The sequence below is a fragment of the Trichechus manatus genome, unplaced genomic scaffold (assembly GCF_000243295.1).
Source record: "Trichechus manatus latirostris isolate Lorelei unplaced genomic scaffold, TriManLat1.0 scaffold00061, whole genome shotgun sequence".
In the NCBI taxonomy this organism is placed as follows: domain Eukaryota; kingdom Metazoa; phylum Chordata; class Mammalia; order Sirenia; family Trichechidae; genus Trichechus; species Trichechus manatus.
Window position 1 is genome coordinate 5,667,523 of NW_004443997.1, and position 11,424 is coordinate 5,678,946.

The following is an 11,424-nucleotide window of genomic DNA, read 5'->3' on the forward strand; positions in this document are numbered from 1 at the left end:
TATGGACACAGTCATTGCTTTCACTAAAAATCTGCTTAGTACAAAATTGATTTGAAGTCGACCGGAGGACAATGAGTTGTTTCTTTTTTGGGGGTTTAATCTTTACAGGAGCAGATTGCCAGGTCTTTCTCCCTCAGAACCTTACAGGGTTCCCAAGGCTGTAAATCTTTTTTGTTTGTTTTTATCGTGCTTTAGGTGAAAGTTTACAGCTCAAGTTAATTTCTCATACAAAAGTTTATACATATATTGTTATGTGACACTAGTTGCAATTCCTATAATGTGACAGCACACTCCCCCTTTCCACCCTGGGTTTCCTGTGTCCATCCAACCAGCTCCTGTCCCTTTCTGCCTTCTCATCCCACCTCCTGACAGGAGCCGCCCATTTAGTCTTGTGTATGTGCTTGAACTAAGAAGCACACTCTTCTTCAGTATTATTTTATGTTTTATAGTCCAGTCTAACCTTTGTCTGAAGAGTGGGCTTCGAAAATGGTTTTAGTTTTGGGTTGACAGAACATCTGGGGGCCATGGCTTTGAGGGTTCCTCCAGTCTCAGTCAGGCCATTAAGTCTGGTCTTTTTATGTGAATTTGAGTCCTGCACCACACTTTTCTCCTGCTCCGTCAGGGACTCTGTTGTGTCCAAGGCTATAAAGCTTTACAGAAGCACACTGCCACATCTTTCTCTTGCAGAGCAGTTGGTGGGTTCAGACTACCGGTGTTAGCAGCCAAGTGCTTAACCACTGCACCACAAGGGCTCTGTAAAGATTACAGCCTAGAAAACCCTAAGGGGCAGTTCACTCAGTTACATGGGGTCACTATGAATTGAAAATTGACTCTACTCGAAGGCACCTAATAACAACAACAATCTAAGAATATAATAAGTTGGTGAAAATAAAGCAAGAAGCTGCCGTTTGCTACAAACTGAGTATGGTCACTGCTTTAAATGTGCCTTATGTGAAACTGGAAACCCTGGTGGCGTAGTGGTTAAGAGCCATGGCTGCTAACCAAAAAAGGTCAGCAGTTCGAATCCACCAGGTGATCCTTGGAAACTCTATGGGTCAGTTCTACTCTGTCTTACTGGGTCACTATGAGTCGGAATTGACCTGACAGCAACGGGTTATATGAAACTAGACACTTGTGTTCCCACCAGTCTGCCCACATTCAAAGAAACATCAGTTCAGTATCCAAAAATAGTTGAAAAAAGCAAAGTTCAAGATTTTCTGCAGTTTCTTAAGAAAACACCAAAGGAGAATTATATTCACAACGCATTGCAAATCTTAAGATGATCTTTCCCTTCTTTCTCCTTTTCTCATCCTCCTACACATGGCACTTGCTTCCCTAAAGCTCTCGGTTCCCCTCCCCAAACCTCCTAGCTCAGCTTCTCCCTAAGCTCAGTTCTCTATCATGTAGCTCTATAGAATATGTTTTATTCTACCCCATCACCCAAATACAGTGGCCCAGAACAGCAGAGAGAAAGCTCCTGGGGTAATCCAGCCCACAGCTCTCCCTGCCAGCCTAGACCAGTTTCTCCGAGATGACTCATTCTTTGATGTCCCTCCTCATCACTCCCTCTTCTGCCTACTGCTACCCAGGGCCAGGGTCTGGGAGAAGCTCATGACTGAGCCCGACAGAGAAGAAAACATTTTGCTGGGATGCCAGAGGGGACTGATGTCATAAAGAAAGGCAGCAAACCAGATGGGCAGGTTTGCAGAATGTTTTTATCCCCAAGTCTTAATTGTTTTTTTTTTTTTTAATTGGGCACTGCCCCACACGCTGGTAGGGAGAAAATGATTTGCTGGGAGAAATGCATTAACTCTCAACAGTCAGTCTGCCAGGGTCAAAAGGCTTCTTTCAATCTGAGGACCAGCCCATTGGTGCCATTCTTATCATCTTAGGAATGAGGAATATTTATTGAGCTCCCATATATTTTAAATGAAAACTTCTTCCCATAGGAAGGGCAGTCCTGCCAATCGACCATCATTACGTCATGTGCCTGGAATTCTGTTTTCAGTGGAGAGAGTACAGGGAGCCTAGAGCAATGCCACCCCTTATCCATCCTTATGTCCTCCACACATATTAACTCATCATCTTCCTTCCCCTGCAGATCAGCTCCTTCGGCTCTTTTCCACATCTCAGAATTACACCATTACCCATCTATGTAGTTCCCCAAGCCAGGTACCTGGGAATCAACCCAGACTCCTCCTCCTTCCTCAGGGCCCCCATCTAATCCATTTCCAAGTCCTGTGACTGAGACTTCTTGGGATCTCTTATCTCCTTGGTATCTCTCCATCTCCATTACCCTAGATCAAGGCCATTGGCATCTCTTTCTTGATGCCTGCAGTGGTCTCCCAGCTGGTCTCCCTGCACCCACTCCCATCTCTTCCTCTCCATCCTGTTACTCCCTGTGTTAACAGGCAAGCCAATGGACGGACCATTTAGGGCCATGCCTGTTCTTACCCTATACTCACCTTTAGGCTAATGTGAGCACACTGTCATGTCCTCTACTCCCCCAAAACGCAAGAATCCAACTCTAAAATCATTAATGGGTGGTGTAAATATTTGACAAAGGATATACAGGGTCACATGAAAGGGATTACACTGTACTTACACAGCAAAACTTCGATAGATAGGTGCCATTGAGTTGACTCTAACTCATGGCGACCTTATGTATAACAGAAACAAACATTGTCCGGTCCTGTGTCATCCTCCTAATCATTGGCATGTTCAGGTCCAATGTAAAACTTCCTATATAGACCACTTAGTTATCTCTCCTCTTTCCTCAAGTTCTCCCATAAAGGCAGCTGCTGCCAAATCTCTCCCTCACTCTCTTTCTTTCCCCTGCTATCCTGCAGCTGTCTTCTAGTCAAACTGGCTTCCATTCTTCTCCCCTGCTCCCATTTCTCCAATCCTCTCAGCTGCCACTCCCTAGTAGGAGAGACTTATCCCATCATAACTCGTTAAAACCCTTTAATGGCTACTCACTACCCTCAGCAGAGTCCTAACTCCATAGTATGGTCTACTAGGCCTTGCAAGCCCTGGCCCCAGTTCCTTTTTCCTCCTCTTCCCCACTTGAACTCCTTGTTTCAGCCATACTGTAGGGTAGTGGAAATTTCCCTGGTCTACCATGTTCTCTTCTATATGGGTGATGGCCCATGCTGTTCTTTTTGCTTGAAATACCCTTCCCTTCTTCCCCCTTGGTTAATTCCTACTAGTCTTTTAGGTTTCAGCTTAAGCATCTTCTGGAAGCCTTAGAATCTCTAAGACTGTGTTAGGTGGCCCTCCAATGTCTTATGGCCACTTTCCCTTATCACAACTGTACTATTTGACTAAATGACTATTTGAATAGCACCATGAGGACAGAGTTGTCCTATTACTGCATGCCCTCGTGCCTCATACAGGGCCTGGATTGAGTATGAGCTCAATGATACTGAATAACTAGAGGAGCAATAGCTGAAAAGGGCCTCTGACTGGGACCTTGGGGGAGAATGGAGCCTTTAGGCTCCTTGAACGTGAAGCCATAATTTTGGCCTCATTTGTGTTCTAACCTCCAAAGATCAGTAGCTGGGCTCACAGGAACAAAATTCACTCTTGGGGTTCCATGCATGGTCATAAAAACCTACTAACAATTTAGCTGTGCTCCTTCTGAATCCTTCTAATCCAGGAAGGCTTGTACTTGCCACATCTACATATCTGGCGCAACATTTTCGAGGCTGGGTAACTGAGTCCGCTCGGGGATTGCACGCTGGATGAATTTTGCACAATGGAAACTGAATCATTACTCTTTGCAAGCTGTCTTCCACCTAGATTCCTGTTAGGTCACTTAGCTGACCCCACCCTTTTTTCCCTAGGAGACCACCCAAATACCTCCAAGAGGACTTTATTTTTTTTCTTTCCAGGCAACAATCACGTAGGAGTGATAGGACTTAGAGATTAATGCATCTAAGCACACCCCAAAAAAGGCATCTGGACTTTAGGATGCCTTTAGGATATGTAAGTTCCTATAAGGCTGTGCATTTAGATTCAAGATCCTATTTGGCCAATGCTCTCTCTTGTTTGCCTTCTGAAACCCAGTAGAGAACAGCTAGAACTTTACATAGTCCAGAATACAACAGACATTTCTGGTTGTTTAATTTTACAAGTCATTTATTGTGTTTTATTCCAATTATAAAAGCAGTACATGCTGATTGTAGGCAATTTGCTAAATACAGAAAAGTATATACGAAAATATAGAAATCATTGCCATCAAGGGATAATCCCCACAAACATCTGGAAGACTATTTCCTTCTATGCTTTTTTTGTCACAAACATAGTATATAGAGTATATTGTATTACACATTTCTCCTGTACAAAACTGGATAATATTGCATAAAATTTTGTTTATTTCCTTTAAATTTTTTTCAGAATATAAAAATAAAACACACTTGCAGTAATAATCTTCAACTTTACAGCAATGTATGACATTTATAGTGAAAGTTCCCACAATTCCATTCTTTAAAGATAACTAGTGTCAACCAGCTTAATAGATTCCTTCAGAATACACATATGTGTATGTGTATCTATCAAACACAAGTTAAAAACGGATTTTATACTATAATTAAAACATGACCTTAATATCTTTCAAAACATGATTTAATAACTGTGTAACATTCCATGTTATTAAAGTGTTTAACCACACCCTTAATATCAGTTTAATTTTTTAAATTGTACATAATGCAAAATGCAGTGATGAACATCCTTATACATGATTTATTGTGAGAATTTCTTGCTTATTTCTTTATGATAAAATCCTATAAGGGGAATTACTGGACCAAAGGGTATATGCATCTAATAAGGGTTTAATAGCCAAAATATTTTTAAAAACTTCTACAACTTAACAACAAAAAGACAAACAACCCAATCAAAGAATGAGCAAAGGACTTGAACAAACATTTCACCAAAGAGGACACACAAATGGCCAGCAAGCACATGAAAAGATGCTCAGTGTCATTAGTCATTAAAAACCAGTTGCTGTCGAGTCAATTCTGACTCATAAGTGACCCTGTAGTACAGAGTAGAACTGACCCATAGGGTTTCCAAGGATGTAATCTCTATGGAAGCAGATTGCCACATCTTTCTCCCACAGAGCGGCTGGTGAGTTCGAACTGCCGACCTTTCAGTTAGCACCTGAGCGCTTTAACCACTGCTCCACCAGGGCTCCTTCATTAGTCACTAGGGAGATGCAAATCAAAACCACAGTGAGATACTACCTTACCCTCACTAGAATGGCTATGATAAAAAAAAATTTAAAAAAACAAACAAAAAACCAGAAAATAACAGGTGTTGGCAAGGATGTGGAGAAACTGGAACTCTCATCCATTGCTGGTGAGAATGCAAAATGGTACGGTCTCTGTGGAAAACAGTTTGGCGGTTCCTCAGAAAGCTGAGCATAGAATTATCATATGACCCAGCAATCTTAATCCTAGGTATATATTCAAAAGAGACCTGTATACCAATATGCATCACAGCACTATTCAAAATAGCCAAAAGGTGGAAACAACCAAATGTCCATCAACAGATGAATGGAGAAACAAAATGCTGTATATACACACGGTGGACCACTACTCAGCCTAAAGACAAATGAAGCCCTGATGCCTGCCACAACATGGATGAACCTTGAAAACATCATGCTGAGCGAACTAAGTTACAAAAGGACGAACACTGTATGACCTCACTTACATGAAATAAGCAAATACATAGAAACCAAAGATTATTAGTGATCACTAGAAGTAAGAGGGAGGGAGAAAGGGGGAGTTTTTGCTCAAGGAGCAATAGTGGTAGAATGAATTGGAAAAAGATATTGAGAATGGTTGTACAACTTGAAGAATGTAATCAATGTCACTGAATTATACCTGTAGAAATTGTTGAGATGGTTTTTTTTTTGAGATAATTATGTTTTGTTATACATATTTTCACAATAAAATATTAAAAAAAAAAAAACAAAAAGAACACACACAATGAGATACCTCCTCACCCCCACTAGAATAGCTATGACAAAAAACAGAAAATAATAGATGTTAGCAAGGATGTGGAGAAGCTGAAACCCTCATCCATTGTCAGTGGGAACGCAAAATGGTACAGCAGCTGTGGTACAGCTGCACATAGAACTACCATATGACCCAGCAATCCCACTCCTAAGTAAATACCCAAAAGAACTGAAAGCAGGAATGCAAACACAGACCTCTACACCAACGTTCATTACAGCACTATTCAAAACAGCCAAAAGGTGGAAAACAACCAAATGTCCATCAGGAGATGAGAAGATAAACAAAATGCTGTATATACACACAATGATTTCGAAAAGGATAGTGATAACGGTTGCACAACTCGAAGTAGGTAATCATTGTCATTGAATAATACATGTACAAACTGTTGAAATGACAAATGTTCTGTTATGCATATTTTTAATCACAATAAAACAAAAACGGTACATGTATGTTATCAGGGCCTGCTGAATACAACTAGGCACGCTCCGTGTTTAGCTACGTGTGGGTGCCTAAGTTCTCATTTGTTTTGATTTTAAAAGCTTCACAAGTGGTATAACTAGAAATCAAGTACTTTCTGATTAAATATTTGCTTGCTCTTGTTAGCATTAATGGATTTGTGTTTAACAAGTTTCATTTCTTCCCCAACATTTTATTATGAAAATTTTCAAACAATACGGAAAAGTTAAAAGAATGGTACGGGTGAACATCCATACACCCACCACCTAGTTTCTACAGCTAACATTCTGCTGTATTTGCTTTATCATATACTTACCCATCCATCAAGCCACAGAGGTTTCATTTTTAACAGGAAAAATCTCCTTTAGATTGACTCTTTCAATGTAAGGCCTCATTTTTGTAAACCCCCACGTTTAATGCTCCCGTGGAGTTGATTTTCAACTCATAGTGACCCCATGTGACAGAGCAGAACTGCCCCATATGGTTTTCTTGACTGAAATCTTTACCGGAGCAGATCGCCGAGCCGCTTTGTGGGTTCCAACCGCCAACCTTTTGGTCAGCAGTCAAGCGCTTCACGTTGTGTCACCTGGGCGTCTTATCAGATGCGAACGTGCAAAGGTGCCAAGTAAGAGTCTGATTTGCAGACATTTGTCCTAGGGGGTTCGGGGCTGCCCAGCTTCTGAAGGACTCAGCACACAGGGTGGGAGCGTGGCACTGGGTTCTAATCCTGACCCCACTAAGAGAACTGACTTTTCTCCCTGTAATATGGGTATCCCTATATCCTGGGTGAGGATTAAAGACACAAATCGCGAGCACTCAATAGAGATAATTATTATGATTCTTGTAGTCCCTCCTTGACCCCGGTAAACTCTTGAGTCCACCTCAGTTATAAGCAATTGTAAAAATTGTAAAATGGGGACAGCGTGGCCGCGAGGGCTACTGACCTGAGGCCAAGGGCTGCGAAAGCCCAGCCAGCCCAGCCGTTGGGGACGCCTCCGAGCCGCTGTGGGGTCAGCCTGCAGCCCGGGCCTGATTCCCTCCCTCAGGCGCCCAACACTCAAAGTGACTGACCGTGGGGCGGTTCTTGGGCGCTACCCGCGTCATCTCAGTGAATGCTCACAAAAGTCTCCAATCAGCGCTACAGAGAAGGAAACTAAGGCTCAAAGAGTTCAAGTTACTCGCCCGAGTCCAGAGTTGGCGTCCGGGAATTGAACCCAGTCGCCCTACTCCAAGCTCTCCCTTTCATTTCCCAGCGCCCGCGGAAAGCCATTGCGGAGCGCCGAACTGCGCGCAGGCGCAGTCATCGCCACCTAGTTTCCTTTAAGAGGATTCCTTTTGCCTCCTCCGACCCTTGCGCTTCCGCTCCGCGTTCCCACAATGCACTGCGGCTGAGCGCCTCCGAGCCCGCGGGACGCTGCGGGGGGACGCGGACTGAGGCGGCGGCGGCGGCGACGTGGGCTGCGGCGGGCCCGTGGCGTCGGGCTGGGCGGATGTCGGGCTGGGCGGACGACCGCGGCGGCGAGGGCGACGGGCGCATCTACGTGGGGAACCTTCCGACCGACGTGCGCGAGAAGGACCTGGAAGACCTGTTCTACAAGTACGGCCGCATCCGCGAGATCGAGCTCAAGAACCGGCACGGCCTCGTGCCCTTCGCCTTCGTGCGCTTCGAGGACCCCCGGTGAGGCCACCGCCCCGCCCGCCTCCTTCCCGCCAGTCCGAGTCCCGTCTCCCCGCTTCCCCTCCCCCCTCACGGGCCTCCCCTCCCCCCTCCGCGCAGACCCCTTATGGCGCCCCCGGGTGGGGAATGAGGCCTCCCCTCCCCGCAGGCTCCGGGCCGCCCTTTGCTCCGTCGTCACTTCCTTTATTGTTATTATTTTTTTTAACTTAAAAGCAAAAATTGGGCCTTTGGAAGGCCCGAGCCCACTCAGACCTGCCTCATGAATAGCACAAATTCCCACTCCCTCCCTCGCGGCTGGGAGGCAGCCTTCGCGGGGAAGTGGTCTCGGAGCCTGGAAACCTCGGGTTCCCAAGCTAGCCGGGGAGAGGATTCCGGGAAGAGTCCAAATCGCCAGTCGCCCTCTCTGCCCACCCCTCCACCGAGGCCGAACTCGCCGTTAGGGGTGAACGGACTGCGGGGACGTGGGAGTTCTTTAGAAGTCGTCCGGGGATCTCTGTGATGGAACAGATCTCCACCCGCGCCCCCCTCAAGGCCAAGGCCTCGTCCTTAGAAAAGGATCGGGGAATTGGGAGAACTTCTAGAACATCATGAGGAGGGTCTCTGATTTCACTCTTCCTCTGGTGAGGGAGGCACTGCTAGGTGCAAAAGGGCCCCAGAGATTTGGAAACTCTCCCAAAACCGTTTCCAAGGGGTCTTGGTTATTGCAAACATCGTACTCCTCAGGCCGGAAAAGGCCCAGGAACTCTCTTAGAAGGTACTGCACTGTGTGGCCACTCCACTAGGGTAAATAGGAACTCGCTCTCTGTTTTCCAGCATCGTCTCAGGAACCACTTTACCTAGTCTGTGCCTCACTACGGGAAATATCAGTACTCGAGAAATGTCTGTAACCTAACTGCTGTGGGGGTATTGGGCAAGGGAGGTGGGAAGCAACCTGAGGCTTTGTGAGGGCTAAAGACTGGCAGTTCATCCTAGTGTCTTGCCATTTGCCTCAAAAGTGGAAGTAGCCATTTTTTACAGCTACACTGGAGAAGATTGCCTCTCTATTAATTAGTAACCATACCAATGTGTTTTTGAATAGTTGGTGTGTGTCAAGTACCATGTGGTGTATTTAGTCTTTTTAGCAGCGTATGAGGATTCTGGGTTCAAAGAGTTGATAAAAGTTGGTAAAAGACTAGGCTAGTAAGGGATCAAGGTAGGATTTGAACCCCGCTATTCTGCCCTTAGAATACAGACTTATTGTATTGTATGCTACATTATCTTCTTTCCTCATTTCTTTGATGATAAAAAAGCATGTTTTTGATATTACTAGGTGCCAAGTCCCAGGCAAAGCCCTGTGCACATAGTATCTTATTTAATCCTTACAGTAACCTGTGAGATAGGCATACTGCTAACATTTAGAGATGTAAAAACTTAATACCCAGAGATATCTACTAGTGAGTAGCAGTAGAATAATTTAAACTCAGGTCAGTTTGTATTTGAAGTCTGCTCTTAAACTCTCCTAGCATTCTATCTCTCTCCCACTGCATTATAAATATAGCCAGGGTCACATTGGATGTGGTCCTTGTTGCTTTTAGTCTTGTGACTAGAATCTTGATAAGTGAGTATGTGCCTGTGACACTGTATGGTGCCCTCATTGTCAGATCTTCAGCTCTGCTTGTCCACCCAAGCCCTGAGCCTCTTCTTCCTCCATCCAGTATTGGAGAACCAACTGGACATTCCTAACTCTCCCACAGTCCTAGGAAAGACTTAAAATACACCCACAGAGGGTGGTCTTAAAACAATCTATGACCTTGCAGAAAAGGTACACTTCAGGATTCCCATATTTCTCACAAAACACCTGTCTTTTGAACCTTACATCTTTTTTAATGGGATTTTCTTTTTATAGGCTTTATGGTACTAGGCGTTATGGGAGAATAATAGGGGGTTAACGTATGGTGTACATTTTGAGAAACTACTAACCAAGATTAAGGAAACACTTATTGGCAAAATCATCTAGCAACCTACTTTGACTGTGAGGAAATAAACTTCTTTTCGTTAAAACCAAAACAAAAAAAAAAATCATCTAGCAACAATTTATTCATTTCTTAAAAAAATTAAGCCTCTTTTAAGTAACCTCTTCACACCCATTCAGTGTCATTTCATACCTAGAAAACCCTGTGTGTGGCAGTTGTAAAGTTTAATTCTAGTATTATGAAAGGTCTTCAGAGCAGTAGTGCGTAGTAGCAGTAGCAAAGATCCTGTTTTCTTGTGGGGTGTTTGTTTTTTGTTTCATTCTGAGATTCCCTTTTATACTTATTACTCAAGCCATTTACCCGGAAGTCAGCCAGCCTCCTGAGTAGCACTAACTTCAGATTTTTGTTTGCAGAGATGCTGAAGATGCAATTTATGGAAGGAATGGTTACGATTATGGCCAGTGTCGACTTCGTGTGGAGTTTCCCAGGGCTTATGGAGGTCGGGGTGGGTGGCCCCGTGGTGGGAGGAATGGGCCTCCTACCAGAAGATCTGATTTCCGAGTTCTTGTTTCAGGTATGTTTTTTTCAAATTGAGGTGATTCATGTAAAACACTTTGAACAGAGTCTGGTCCCTGAGAGATGTTAGTTATTCTTCAGTGCATGGGAAATGTGGGGCTTTCATTCCAATAGCCTATGCACAGTGACAGTCTGAAGTCCTGCCCTCTCTTGCCATTGAGGCAGGTATCCTGAAAATGAAATTGCCCTGGTAGTGCAGCCTTGGTAGAATATAAACATGCTTCTTGTAAAAGGTATTCTAGTGGTAAGAAGAGAAGATGATAGCAAACTCCCTTGAATTAGAATTCTAAAATGTTTTCTTTTGGAATGTACCTATGTGTTGGACTTGATAAAAGGATACTCCAGGGGCCAGATTTTTTGTGGTGGTTTTGGTGGAATTATTTAAAAAACAAACCAACAGACAAATGGAGTCTTGAGGATTGTATTGTAAAATATAGAGTACAGAATAAAATGTGTAGTGTTGACAAGTGATGAAATGCTAAGCTCAGAGGTTTATCTTTCTGAAATATGAGCACATTGGTATAGACCTGGGGCCTTCTGCAAATCGCAGATGAGTTTTAGGGCCTTGGTGGAGTGAAATGTATTGAGGGAGCCTGGCTCCGTTTTAGATGTGAATGTCACTGTAAAAAACCAACCACAGCTGACTTCCATGGTGCTTCTCTTAGTTACCTAGCGCTGCTACAACAAAGTACCACAAATGGGTGGCTTTTTTTTTTTTTTTTTCAAACATTTAGATGGCTTT

General features: G+C 44.0%; 1 protein-coding gene across 1 annotated transcript in view; it reads left to right on the forward strand.

The window, feature by feature from the left end:
- The first annotated feature begins 7,825 nt into the window (after positions 1–7,825).
- Positions 7,826–11,424, forward strand: part of SRSF9 (serine and arginine rich splicing factor 9) — an 8,099-nt gene continuing 4,500 nt past the window's right edge. The window contains exons 1-2 of the mRNA XM_004379015.2: positions 7,826–8,154; positions 10,520–10,680. Of these exons, the coding sequence (XP_004379072.1) occupies positions 7,967–8,154; positions 10,520–10,680 (349 nt within the window). The 5' untranslated portion in view covers positions 7,826–7,966. The remainder of the gene's footprint in view (positions 8,155–10,519; positions 10,681–11,424) is intronic.